We start from the raw sequence: 14,544 nt of genomic DNA, 5'->3' as shown, positions 1-14,544 counted from the left end.
TGGACTTGATGATCTTAAAGGTCTTTTCCGACCTAAATGATTCTATGATTCTATGATTCTTGTGGGAATGGGGAGAGAAGCTTAGTTTCAAAAGAGCAGAGCAGACTGTATGGATGAATACCCTGAGGTCTGCCATTCTCCACATGCGAGACAGGTCATCATCTGTGGACTCCATTAGCCTTTTTCTGTAGGAAGCCTCAGGCCAGACTCTCCTTTTTGCTCTGCGGGTCTTTGAAATTGTTTAGCAGGGGTTCTTGACCTCTGTTCTTCTAGCCCTGGCCAAACACAGCTTGCGTCCCCGGCAGGCTGGAGTTGCGTCTCTGAGGCCACTAGAACGCCCTGCTGTCCCTGAAGTACCTGCCTGAGGTTACATACATCTACCACATTTCTCCCTGCTTCCTCTTCCTGTACCCATTCTTAAATTAATTACAGTCATACAGGTAAACCTGAGAGAGTGCTGTACTTAGTAATTACTAGTCAGGTTATATGCAGTATTTTATCTCTTTTTTGCTTGTTTCAGAAGGAAAAATCTTGATTTCAGAATGCTGGGCATAATTTGAAAATAGATGAGGCTTGAAATGCACAGGCATGCAGTGCTGACCTCCACCCAATCCCTTGCACCAGGACGTTGTGCCAGGAGAGGGTAAGTATGTGGGCACGTGAGCAGCGACAGGGCCTGCGCTTGCGGGTGTTGATGGAACTAACAGGTCAGGCAATCACTCGCCAATCAAGCAGGGTGTTGCACGTGTTAAGAAAAGTTCATCCTCTTGCAGCACTTCTTGCTGACTTACTGATTTTTGTTTTCCCATCAGCACAATCGGCACGTTGTCCTTGGTCACTGGTCACTGAAAGCCATTCCAACAGATTAATGAGTAGCCAGACTGTAAAACTAAGGCATCAGGAGCAGGTACAGCCACAGCCTGTGTATACAGTGTATGTTTCTTAAGCAGCTTGCACAATAGCATGTTTTCATATATCAGCTGGGCTCTTATGAGTGTCACCAAAGTAATTCAGCAAAGCCTTCATGTTCCCATGGCGTCCCTGCTGCTGTGAATTCAAGAGCCACTCTCCCCTTTTCTCTTTGCACCTACAGTGCCACTGAGAGCAGTGGGTTTCGAGGGCAGCCTCCCAGGGAGGTGGAAAGAGGGGACAGCTTCCAGCCAGGGCTTTTGCTTTCTTCCCATGATATTGAGGGCAACCATAGGTGGGATGCGAAAAGGGTGGGGAAGAGCGTGACAAAGGAATCGGGAAGACAGAAGCACTGTAAAGAGTGAGGTTTCAACAGATGGATGGTTTATTTTCTTTCTAGCGCTTTGGCTGATTAAGGGGTGGGACTCTGAGCTGGGAGGCTTGGCTAAAAGGGCACAGCAGTGCACTCGCAGGGGCACTTCACAAGACCGGCTTCCAGTGTATTGGACTGGACTTGGGGTATCAGCAACCTGACTGCTTTGCAGCTGACTGAATTCTTGGTGCAAGAAATCAGCGGTGGCAAGATTTGAAACAGACGCACCGGTCAACATGAGCACGGCAGGCAAAGTAAGCAAAAGTTTATATTAGAAAAGTTTCTTTGCTGCAGGTGAGTAATGCATTTTTAAATGCAGTTTCTTTGCAGGGACGCTGTAAGTCCTGGTGGTATAGCACAGATGAGAGTTTAGGAGGAAGCTGGTACAGGAGAGCTGCCTTTACTTGCAGGCCACTGTACTCTCCTAGGAAATGGTTGTTACACTCTTCAAGGCAATAATTTATTTATTTTTTTAATCACTGAGGCAACATAAGGTAACAGCACCAGAATGAGAATAACCTCCCCACAGGGTTAGCAAACTATTTTTCATCTCTGATTGGACAGTTTAAAATATGATACAATGTAGTAAGTGTTCAGATCAATGTATTTACCAGCTCTATCGGTTTCCATTCTGAGATCCCACAGTTGGTTTAAAGTATTTTTAGCTTCTTTATAATTCATATCAGTTTGTTTTCTAAAAAAAAAGACATAGTTAATATTGTGTTAAATTTCAGGGTGTAATTGTGCTGACGTTAGGACAGTCATTAAATTTGACTGTAAATTTGTGTATAACAAGTCTGGAGCTTAAGTTAATGGAGACCAAAAGTAAGTATCACATACAATGCAGTACTGAGCTGGGACTGAAATGAGTATTTACATCTTTGCTAGAAAGTAAGTGACAGGAGAGATGTAGGTTAATACCACTGCTGAAGACAGTGTATGTTGCTTCTTGCACTACCTGAGAGATGCTAACATACACCCAGAGACATGCAAGAGAGGTCGATGGACAGGAACCCAGAGATGGAAAATGCCTGAAGGCATGTACCTTGCTGGAATGTGCCTTAAAAAAGTGCCAGGATCGTTTGCTGTTACTGCCAGCTGTCTTCACTGTTCTAAAACCAAACAAAACAAGAGAAAAAAAAAAATGCTCTCTTTAACTCCAAGATACCGCAAATGCAAAATTAATTGTAGTTCACTTGTAGGTAAATTCACAAGCTCAGTCCTCCACCAAGCCTTGGACTGAGCATGGTAAATTAAGTGTTGTGATGTGACTAAACTGCCTTGTTTTCATTGTATTTATCTTGGAGTAATATGTGAGTTACCGTGCAGTTTACATGACCAAGCAGCACAACCTTATGCTCTGTAAAAGGGGCATGTTTATACACCTACCCTCCCCATGCTGCAGTAACTTGTAAGGCTGGTAGAACACATGAGCAGAAAAAAAACCTGTGACTCCAGCTAGTGCTTGCCTTAGTAGATGAAATGGGTGCTCGTGTGCTGTTGGTGCATCTGTGGGATCCTGTTATAGTCAGTAAAAGTTCACAGGGACTCAGCCATCAGAACAATACATAGTTAACCAATGTCTAATTGTAGGAGAGATTTGTTTGTTCTCAGCAACCCACAGTTCTTGGCTACCTCTGTTCTTATAAACACTACGTGTGCTTTGCATGTGCAAGTTGTGGGGGTATTTTTAAGTAAGTTTCCTTGAAAATGTGGCCCTTTAGAATGTGATCTTTGGCCTCACTTGTGAATTCTTTACTAATCATGCTTGCATTTGACACATGAAACGTTAAATTTAGTGCAAACCTCTCTTAAGTCTGTCTTTTTCAAAGCATTGTGCTCATTGCCACTTTGGGTCTGGCTGCTGAAAGTGTGCTATTTTACTTCATATGTTTAGTATTTCCTGGTAATTATTTTCTTTGTTACCAGTTGACAATTTGTTGAAAATTAGACATTATTTCTACTCCTACTTCAAAAGCTTTGATACTAAAAAGTTGCCTTATTTTTTTCCCCCCTGAGAACTTTGCAGCACACTGGTGTTAAGTTGTCCCAGCCCCAGGCTCCCAGTCACGCAGGATACTTCTGCATGTGCTAAACTCCTTGCATCATGGACTCGTTTCACCTCCATTTCCCTCTCAAGATAATGCCACCCGAACGCTTGTAGTCAGTAGGACTTAATAGAGTGACTGAGGACTTAACAGAGTGTCACCCATAAGGGTGACATGGAAAATCATATCCCAGGGCCTGGAGTCGTTTAAAGCTCTGGGATGGGCAGAGACCACCAAGGAAGAACAGGAATGAATACGGGGACAGAGGGGCCCCACTACCTTTGAATACACTAGAAGTGAGTTTGCAGAGTGGAAACTGAGGCTTCCTTCTGTCTGAGAGCCTGGGATGAGGAGTGGACAACGCTGCTCTCTTCTGAGTGCATTTTTCTCTCAGTGGCAGATGATCAGAGGAGCCCAGAGGCCTGTCAGCACCTGGACAAAGCCTGTGGAGCTAATGGACAAACTTTAGCCTAAAAGACAAAAAAAAAAGCTGTCTTGGGTATTGGGAGTAACCCCACCTGAGTTAAATATCCCTTTTGAGAAGCAAGGTACCTTAGCACGGATAATCTTGCACTAAAGGGACTGTTGCTTCTTCAAGATTACCTCTGCATAGTGCTACGTCATTTTACATAGGTGTCCTCTCAGCCATCACCTCATGGCTGAACCTGGGCTGTAATAATACATTTATAAACCTGTATTAGGCTCTGAATTCCATTTTTTAGCAATTTTGTCAGTTCCCGACACAGGCAGTTCTAGGCAATACAGACTTTATCACAACCTGATATATGGCATCATTTACTGTGCCATCTCCAAGAAGACACAAATATACACCAGTAATCCAACATGGCAAAGATAATCCTTCAAGGAAGTTAGAAACAGAGGAGGAGCAATGAGGATGGATAAGGTATCCAGTTATCCTAGGAGACTACTAGACATGTTGCTGAAAACTTCATATGACAGAAATATGAACAAAGTCAGACATGATCTTGGTGGGGGAAAAAAATGGGCTTACACTGTGCTTTGGTGTTGGCTTTTTTGGTGCATTTTGGGTTTGGGGTTTTTGTTCCCGTAGTTTTCCCTCTCCTCCCCCAAATATGAGCACGAGTTTCACATGCAGAAATGTAAGAAAGAATCTGTCTGTGTGGTGACTTGCAAATGCAAATGCCATTCCCTTTTTCTTTGCTCTGTTTGCAGGTTATTAAATGCAAAGCAGCAGTAATGTGGGAAGCCAATAAACCCTTTTCTATTGAGGAGGTGGAAGTTGCCCCACCAAAAGCACATGAAGTTCGCATAAAGGTACTAAAAATAAAATTTAAAACAACTGTTATGACTTGCATTCTATCTTGCTGTTTATCAGAATTATTTCTATAGATTTTTAGGATCCAGTCGGAAAAAATTCACTAGGTGAGTAGTTACTATTCAGTGAGTTCCTGTGGAACGTGCTTCAAGTCCTAAACTTGATCATGAGGTTCTTTAAAAAAAAAAAAAAAAGTTTTTCATGGTTGGGTTTTTGTTTACTAAGACACCTGTGCCTCTAATAGGCTGAAAAAATTACAGTACAAGGCAAAAATCCAAATCTCCTATAGCATGGAGCAGGAAATTCTCTTTTACTTTGTTTGAATCTGTGCTAGGAAACAGCTCAGTAGGGCTGGGAGCTTCCTTTTTTAACTGGGTTTTGAGCATCTGTTACATTTCAGGAACTTTCTCAGTGGAATTCAGCAGCTGTTTTCATTTTAGAGCAGTTTTCAAGTTTTACTCAAGTGAGGAGAACCCTCTCATGGGGTTGACAACTCCATTTCTCAGAATAAAAGCTGTAAAGACATACCTGAATGTTTCAAAAGAAATACTGCTGTGCTACCTGCAAGAAAAGGCAGTATGTGATATAAAATACTATGTGTAGCCTAAATTTTTGTATATCTAACATATGCATATATTTTAAATATATAAATAATATATAATAATTGTAATGTAATTATATATAATATTACCTCATAGAATCATAGAATCATTGAGGTTGGAAAAGACCTCCAAGATCATCGAGTCCAACCGTCGACCCAACACCACCATGTCCACTAAACCATGTCCCTAAGTGCCGCATCTACACGTCTTTTAAATACCTCCAGGGATGGGGACTCCACCACTTCCCTGGGCAGCCTGTTCCAATGTTTAACCACTCCTTCAGTAAAGAAATTTTTCCTCACGTCCAATCTAAACCTCCCCTGGCACAACCTGAGGCCATTTCCTCTCGTCCTATCACTTGTTACTTGGGAGAAGAGACCGACACCCACCTCGCTACAACCTCCTTTCAGGTAGTTGTAGAGAGCGATGAGGTCTCCCCTCAGCCTCCTTTTCTCCAGGCTAAACAACCCCAGTTCCCTCAGCCGCTCCTCATAAGACTTGTTCTCCAGACCCCTCACCAGCCTCGTTGCCCTTCTCTGGACACGCTCCAGCACCTCGACGTCCTTCTTGTAGTGAGGGGCCCAAAACTGAACACAGTATTCGAGGTGCGGCCTCACCAGGGCCGAGTACAGGGGCACGATCACTTCCCTACTCCTGCTGGCCACACTATTTGTGATACAGGCCAGGATGCCATTGGCCTTCTTGGCCACCTGGGCACACTGCTGGCTCATGTTCAGCCGGCTGTCGACCAGCATCTCATATATGTATAATACATATTTTATGTAACATACCTATTATATGAGATATTGTAACATAACCTAAATATAAGGAATATAAAATTTATATAATATTTCTATGTTTATAAATAAAATGTGATAATTTATATTTACATAATTTTGTACTATTTCTATAACATTACAAACTTTATTTATGTATTTATATATAAAAATTAGGAATAATTTATTTTATTCTGTTCTTCATATATAATTGTACTGCTAGAACATTGGTTCTGCCAGATAATCAATGAGACTCCCTATAGAGCTCAGTAGTGCATAGCAAACATTCACGAAGGAGCCTTGCTTCTTAGATTAAAGACTAATACAAACCATGAGAATCACGAATCACACAACCAAAAGTGTTTTACCTGTAGATTTATTGCGTGCATATGTGATTTTGGAGGGAAGCAAGTGACTTCTCCAAATACATGATATCATTTCACTTCCGCATATGACATGACATAGTTAAATGCTGAAATATTCTTGTCGTTCCTCTAAATCAGATCGTGGCCACAGGGATCTGTCGCTCTGATGACCACGTGATAACTGGAGGAATGGTTATGCCTTTTCCAATAATTCTTGGACACGAAGCAGCTGGTGTTGTGGAGAGTGTTGGGCAGGGAGTAACTTCGATCAAACCAGGTATGCAACAGCACTGAACACAAACCCTGCGCTGAGTTTCCAGACTCCTGTTTAAGTCAAAGATGATTACATGTGTGAGTACTTGTACTGCAGAGGAAAATGTCCCAGCTTTGAGGTTTTTCAAGGATACTTTAAAGGACACTACGTGCTGTTTACATCTTTGTGTTCCAAATCTTGCTTTATTTTCAGATTTTCTATTAGATTTCTTTTGGTTTCGGCAAAAACATCTGCAGCTTGCTTTCCACCTACATAGTGCTTTTCCTGTCATGGGATTAAGAACACAGATTCTTTGCTGTTGGTCACAGGAAATCAGGTATTAGCTGCAGGTTCTTTAAATACAGTTTACACAGCTCATTTCTCTCAAGAATAAGGCAAAGCAAAGCACCAGACAACATGTCAAAGCACCTTCTTTTAATTCTGCTAAGAGCTAAATAATCCATTGACTTCAGTAGACCAGAACTTGTGTCCGTGTGCTCAATTACTTCACTTTAAAAGCATCAAGGCACAAGTGGGGTGCCCACCCTGCTGCAGGCTTCGCTTGTGTGCAGCACCGGTGCAAGTGAGTCAGCACTGCTCACTGAGGGCTGGATCGCTCTGAGGACCAGATGCTCCTCTCGCTACACTCTCTTTGAACCACAGTGGGTAGACAGAGAAGTCACTGAAAGATGCTGATTTTCCTCCAACTGCTGCAAGATGAGGCGGGTTTTCTAGACACTTCTATGGGACTGAACAAATTCTAACAAGGGCTAAATTATTAAGACAAAATATGTAGTGAACAAAATCTGCATAGAAATGCTCAATTTTATCCAGGCAGTTTGTTACAATGCCTAAGTAGTTCACTTTTAGGACCTCTGTACTTCCAGTGTCTTTGTTTGTACTGGCAACAAGTATGAAGTCTGACCAAAGCAAGTTGGTATGTATAATAAGAAAAAGTTTTATTAGAGATTTCTGCTTTAACCCCAAACAAATATTGCAAATTTCAGTGATAGCTCTAGCTGCTTTTTCTCTTACGTCTGGGTTCATAAATCACCCTGTTGTCTAATTCTAGCTGCCGTGTGTTTCCAGGTGAGCTGAAACATCAGGCCTGAGAAACATCAGGCCTGAACACACACACACACACACACACACACACACACACACACACACACAAAATCACGTTTCTCAGATGTTGCTTAATTTACACCTTCAAGTTCTAAAAAAGGCTCCAAGATGTGCAAAGTTTCTTTAGCAGAATGATTACTAAGCCCATGTCACAGTTCTAAGTTAACGGAGGGTCGGAGTAGTGGGGACATTTCATGTTCTGTAGGCATTTTCCATTTTTTAGTGGAAATCAAAGATTTCCCTTGACTTTCAACGTGTCAAGGATTAGCCACATTTTAGACCTGCCAAATCAGAAATTGATCTGTATTAGGGATTACCTGTTTAGAGATTATTAGGGATTTACCATACATGGTTGCTGTGGAAAATGCGTAGCAGTAAAAAATTGCACTGGGAAGCTATGTGCTACTTTGTTAACCGTATAATTGTGCTAGAGAATTGGAGATGTTGTCTTAGCTTGTGTGTGTCACTGCTTCTCTGACAAATTTTTTACCTACCTTTACTCCAATACAACAGTAATAGGACTGCAAATAAGAAAGAGACTCAAGAGGGCTGGCAAATTAATGCTTAATTTCCCATTCTTTGTATGCATGGTTTACAGCCCTGTTATATTGGCACTCCAACCTGCTGTCCTAGCGGATGTCAATTTTTATCTCAGTTTCTTTACCTGTGTATTACTATTTTCCTTTTAAGTAGAAGACGCAATAAACTGCTGAATGAGTACTTCAGTAGCTAACACGGTTTTATGACGTAGCTCAGACTCAGTTCTATGAAAGACACCAGGAATTTTGCATATTGAAATTAGTTGTCATAACTTTGCCCTAATGATGTCCTTTGTAACAGAGAGAGATGGTTTATCTTCCAAGGGCAGCAGAAGGAAATAAAACCAGCACTGCACTCCTAGTGCACATTTGCCTAGGGAATAAATACACTTGCTTCATGTTTTTACCTGCATGCTTCTTGTTTACCTTTTTTAATCCTCTGTCATTACTGTTTTATTTCTAGGAGACAAGGTTATTCCACTCTTTGTTCCACAGTGTGGGGAGTGCAGCAGTTGCTTAAGCACCAAGGGTAATCTGTGCAGTAAAAATCAGTGAGTTTTCCTGGGTTACCTACAACCATTATTTGCTTTTTATTTATACAAAACTGATCACATTCAACAGATTTCACTTGCCGTTATTTCTGGTCATCTTTCAAACAGCATTGGTTCAGCTGCTGGATTCATGCCCGACGGCACCTGTAGATTCACCTGTAAAGGAAAAGCGATTCACCATTTTCTTGGTACAAGTACCTTCACTGAATACACAGTAGTGCATGAATTTGCTGTAGCCAAAATCGATTCTGCTGCTCCTCTGGAAAAAGTTTGTTTAATTGGCTGTGGATTTTCAACTGGCTATGGGGCTGCTGTGCAGACTGCCAAGGTAAGTATCGTGGTGGATGTTTCTGGTATCTCATGGGGTCTGTTCAGGATTGTGTGGCCTGCGAGCGGGTCGTCAGCATGGCAGCCGGGAGGTATAGACTCTGTTGAGTTCAGGGTGGAAAGAAAATACTAGTTCTTTGCCTACTTCAGTTTCTTTGTCTCTAAGGTACTCAGAAGTCTTCAATTCAAAATCCAGTAAAAACACTTATTACCATCTATTAAGTTTTCTCTCATAGCTTTACCACCCCTAGAAAAATGTTACGGCAGAGCTGATTTGTTTTATTGTAACTTAAGTCTAGGAATACATGGAAGCCTATATATGCAACAGTCATAATTTGTAGCAATACACACTCCAGTGGAGTGACACTACAGATCTTAACACCACTGGAATATAAAGCATCATAAAAAACACGTGGCTCTAAACCTGAAGCTGAGACGTGTAATGAAAACCTGGTCTTAGAAATGTATTTTTGGGACAATTTATCTTAGTCACATGTAGGATTATAACAGTATAGCTGGCTACTGCACTAGTAGGTATGCATGTGCAAATTCCTTCTCAGCAGGTAATCTCTAAATTACAAGAAATGGCTTAAGTGAAAACATGTTGATAATAAGAAAATGCATTGTACTTTATCTAGACTGTAACAGTATGCCATGTTTATATGGTTATTATAGGTGGAACCAGGCTCCACCTGTGTCATCTTCGGCCTCGGAGGAGTTGGCCTCTCTGTTGTCATGGGCTGCAAGGCGGCTGGAGCTTCCCGCATCATTGCCGTTGATATCAATAGCGACAAGTTTGCCAAGGCCAAAGAGCTGGGAGCCACAGACTGCGTCAACCCTACAGATTTCAAGAAGCCTATTCACGAAGTGTTGATTGAAATGACCGGCGATGGTGTGGACTACTCCTTTGAGGTCATCGGCCGTACCGAAACCATGGTATGCTACCAAAAGATGTGGTCAAATGAGGCATTAGCTTGTTAGCTCTCTCTTCGCCAACCCGCTAAGCACCAAGGGTGAGGAGCTGAGAGCCACTGGCAAAGTGTCAAGCTAACTTCAAACCTGTAAAGTCTAGCTATCTGCCACTGAGATGCAGGGACAGAGCACACTCAAAAACTTAGGAAAGGGACCTTCAATGTAGTCCCCTGGCCTAACCAGGGTGGCTAAATTTCACATAGCCCGCTATCTGCTTTCCAACAGTGGCTTATCACTAACGACTAAGACAAAAAGGGGAAGGAGAACAAAGCTAGGACGTATCTAACCCATGACGGCAGATACAATGGTGTGAGCAGATACAATGGAAATTGTTTGATGTGGTTTCAGTTACAAAAAATGAATTGCAAGCTGAGCCCTGAGAGGAGGAGAAGCAATTCAAACTTTTGTGCCCCGGGGGCAAATCTTGCATGACTCTGGGGTGTCCCTCTGTTTCAAATGCAGGCTGCAGCCTTGGCCTGTTGCCAATACAACTACGGAGTCAGTGTGATTGTGGGAGTGCCCCCTGCAGCACAAAAGATCACTTTTGACCCCATGCTCCTCTTCACTGGTCGCACCTGGAAAGGGTCCGTCTTTGGAGGTAAGGACTTGGAAAGATGTGATTTAACTGGCTTGGGAAACTTGTAGATCATCTTGAATGAGATGGGATATATCTAAATTCATTGCTTAGGTTGTCCTATTGGAAGTAATATTGATAGCTATTTTGCTGACAAAGAAGCACAAAGGGAAGTAATTATGGGAACTGTTAGTTAATGGGGAGAGGAGGAGCGAGAAAAACTGGGAGGGGGGAGAGAAGAAGATGCGGAGAAAGAGAAAGGAAGAGGTAAAAAGACAAAAAACAGAGAAAAAGGGGGGGAAGGAGAAAGAAAATAAGAGGAAAAAATGAGAAAAAAGAAAGGGAGAGAGAAAGAGAAAGGTAGAAGAGAGAGAGAAAAGGAGGGGGAGGGGACGGAGGAGAAGAGATAAAAATAGAGAAGAGAAAAAGAGATAAGGAGAAAGAAAAGGAGAAAGATAAGAGAAAAGGACAAAGGGAGAAAAAGAGAAAATGAGGAAAAGATAAGGGGGGGAGAGGAGAGAAGAAGGGGGAGGAAAAGGAGCAAGAGCAAAAAGGAGAATGAGAGGGATAGGAAGACAGAAAGAGAGGGAAAGAAAAAGAGAGAGCGGGAGAGATGGAGAGTCAGGACCCTAAAGGACATCGGGGGTCAGACCCACCTGGTTTCCACATAGGTCAGACCCCAGCTCAGCCCCTTGCCAGCTGCCGTCAGTCCTTTCCAGTTCTTCCTCTTTTCTGAGCTCTCCCAGCAGAGTCCCAGACTCAGCAAGCCTTAGCTCACTCAACACAAAGCTGAAGGCCACAGAAAACTTGTTTCCAACAACAGGTTTTCTCACTCACAACCGGTTCCTCTGATGTATTCAACAGACACCTGAATAAAATAGCAGAGACAAATTAGGTTCCTCTGGAAGGGCATCCTACTATTTGAGACAGCTTTATCTAGTACTGCTTGTAAGAAAAAAGAGACACATCCACCCCCCACCCGCCCAATTTTGACTGGGTAATCGAGTTTCCGGTTACCAACATGGATGTCAGCGCTCTGCCTTTTGTATGAGGTGTGATTTAGTGGACAGTGTATCAATAGACAAGTTGAAATAGTATTTAATGTGGGGGAAAGTTTGATTTCTGTAAAGATTCAAATTTTTACTGGCCTTCTACCAGTAAAGCACTTACTGGGTTCGTCATATGTAGAATAGCTGCACTTCATCCCCTGGCTCTCTGTTACAAAGGTAAAGACATGCTCCAACATTTCATCATGCTCTTAAGTTTATCTAAAAATTTAAGCTGCCACGAGTTTTCTCTATTTTCACAAGCATTTGATGTTTCATTATCCATTGTCTGTGGGTTTTTTCAGGCTGGAAGAGTAAAGATTCAGTCCCTAAACTGGTTGCTGACTACATGAAGAAAAAATTTGTTCTGGATCCATTAATAACCCACACACTTCCTTTCACTAAAATCAATGAAGGATTTGATCTGCTAAGGACAGGGAAGAGGTAAACATTGTTTAATTGTAAAGGTTCTATACAAATAACCTAAAGGAGCTGTACGGTAACACAGAGTATGACTTCACAGCAGAGAATGGGGAAGGCAACCCACTATGCCCCTTAATCTCTCCCAGTGTGTGCCCGTGGGTTGCAGCTGTAGTAATAAAGCCAGCAAAGCTTTAGCTTTTGAAATGCAGCGGGCGCTGTCTTTCCTTGCAGAGGAACTTTCAGATTCTAGTTGGAGCAAAGACTCTGGGTGGCAGAGGGAGAAAAGACCACACAAATGAGGAAGTCTCTGCCCACCACCCATGCGCAAAAGAGCACAAAAGAGCGCACGACCAAGGGAGCCTGGGAACGCCAAGCTGTAGAGTGCCAGGGGTTAGCTACATCGCATTCTGAGAAACGTTTTAGGATGAGGAGCAGGAACACAGAAATAGCCTATGTTTACCAGAAGAGCAACTCACCATTCCTCCTGTGAGTTAGGGAACAGAGTCCCAGTGCAATTAGTCCTAAAGTCACTGGGTAGCTTACCTTGAACTTCAGAGCTTTTCAAAAAGAAAAGTACGTGGTGTACATATACATTGCAAACTCAGAATTTAGCTCTCATGCATTCCTCATATACTGTGAGAGTTCAGCTCAGACTCTGTTTTCATAGAGTGTTCAAATCAGAAATATTGTTTGCCAGAGACATGGGACAAGATTCAACCATGGGAATAATTGAAAACTCTCCTTGGCAGAAGTGGGAAATACATTTGTATACCTTAGTATGTGTGGGGACTATCCTTTTTGAAAGTTCTAGCTGTTTATAACTTACACAGTCTGGAGAATTACATTCATGTTTTCTTTTCATTGTCATTTGCTAGCAGTTATTTTAGGTGTTACTTGCTCTAAATATAAAAAGCGTGTAACAGAAGAATTTAGCCCCTGAGGTTTGTTCTCAGGTTCTAACTATGCAGCACGCACTTCATTTTTTGACTGTCCTTATTTTAGATGTGCTGTAAATGTTAGTTTTAGATTTTAGTCTAACAAACAGGGGAAAGTGGTGAGGACAGAGACGCCATCAGCTTTGCTAAAATACAGACAGTCAGCCTGAAGACAGAGGCATGTTGCAGCTGACCATTTTTATTAAGTGAAACACTTCAGTGTTTCAGCCCCGAATAAGCTGTACCATTCAGAGGTTACCCTTAAAGCCATTTGTAACTGGAAAGATGTGCCTAAGCCCCCCTCCAAGGACTTCCCAGGCTATATTTGGTGATTAATTGCCAGGAGCCCTGGGCTTCATGAGTGAAGGCTTTGCAGTCCTGCATGAATTTTGTTCTCTGCATCTGCAGCAAGGTTTGCACATCTGCTCTGCCATTTAGCTGCAAGCTGGGGCTGGAGGGGGCAGGGAGGGAGTACCTCGGTTGACGGCAATAGCCTAGATTTCCAGAGAAAACAGCAGTGTTTTGCTGATGTTAGCCCAGGGGCTTTTCCACAGTCACTAACTTGTCATTTTATGTTGCAGTATTCGCAGTGTCCTGGTGTTTTAGGATTCCCAACTGTTAAGCAGCAGATGGCTCAGCACCAGTACGAACTTCAGTATCCTCCAATACAACTGATATGAAATACAAACCAAGATGTTTCTGAAAGGTCTACCACCACCACCACCCTTGAATACAAGGATCAAGCTTAAACCCCAGACTTCAAGCACAGTGTTTATAAATTAAATAATCTTTTTCCTCCTGCCTTTCTCCTGATTCTTGCTTTAAATCCTCTGTATTGTGCTGCAATTTTCTTTTAATAGCCAGTTATGAATTACAGGACTTGCTGCTGTCACAGGTGTTATGAAAGGTTTGGATTTTTTTAAAATGGCTTTTAATATGCTATCTTTTAATAAAAGGAAAATGAAGGAAACTGTTTCTTTGGGCCTTCATAGCACCGCAAGCTTAACAGATTTGTGCATGCAGCTCAGCACAGTAAAGCTCTAGGTCAGAACTATGTATCCATCCTGAATGATTTTAGCATTCCATTACCTGGTAGGCAAGGAAATTACTGCAGAGATTAAAATTTATGGTGACCATGTGTTTGAATTAATAATTTCAGTAAATCATAGACTTAGGTACCGGAGAATGTCTCACCACTGGATATTTTACCAAATTAACGCTTCCAAGCATTTTATATAAAACTGCTGTGGTGTTGCTCTGTGTTGTGGTTTGGTTTTTTTTTACCTTTGTACCTCTTCCTTGGGGATGTTTTAGTTGTTTTATCAGTATGGTTTTAGATCTTTGGCCAATTTATACAAGTGCAGCTGATGCTTGGGAAACAACGTGAAGAAATAGGAATGTGCATCAAGTATTATTTGTTTCCATTAAA

General features: G+C 42.0%; 1 protein-coding gene across 1 annotated transcript; it reads left to right on the top strand.

Moving 5' to 3' along the window:
* Positions 1–1,475: 1,475 nt before the first annotated feature.
* LOC103894209 (alcohol dehydrogenase 1) lies at positions 1,476–13,734 on the top strand. The gene is made up of 9 exons (XM_009273548.1): positions 1,476–1,536; positions 4,525–4,626; positions 6,509–6,647; positions 8,751–8,838; positions 8,947–9,166; positions 9,841–10,101; positions 10,600–10,735; positions 12,063–12,201; positions 13,697–13,734. Exons 1-9 carry the CDS (start codon positions 1,519–1,521, stop codon positions 13,719–13,721), a joined length of 1,128 nt encoding a protein of 375 aa, XP_009271823.1. The 5' UTR covers positions 1,476–1,518; the 3' UTR covers positions 13,722–13,734.
* Positions 13,735–14,544: the final 810 nt, after the last annotated feature.

The sequence above is a fragment of the Aptenodytes forsteri genome, unplaced genomic scaffold (genome assembly GCF_000699145.1).
Source record: "Aptenodytes forsteri isolate BGI_AS27 unplaced genomic scaffold, ASM69914v1 Scaffold93, whole genome shotgun sequence".
NCBI classification, from domain to species: Eukaryota; Metazoa; Chordata; class Aves; order Sphenisciformes; family Spheniscidae; genus Aptenodytes; species Aptenodytes forsteri.
The sequence above is the reverse complement of the archived record's forward strand: the minus strand, read 5'-3'. Positions and strand labels throughout refer to the sequence as shown.

Bases quoted from the DNA above. Each gene is read 5' to 3' on its own strand.
- LOC103894209 (XM_009273548.1), top strand. The intron at 6,648-8,750 runs GTATGCAACAGC...TTTTATTTCTAG, and splicing joins AGTAACTTCGATCAAACCAG to GAGACAAGGTTATTCCACTC. The intron at 8,839-8,946 runs GTGAGTTTTCCT...TCTTTCAAACAG, and splicing joins AATCTGTGCAGTAAAAATCA to CATTGGTTCAGCTGCTGGAT.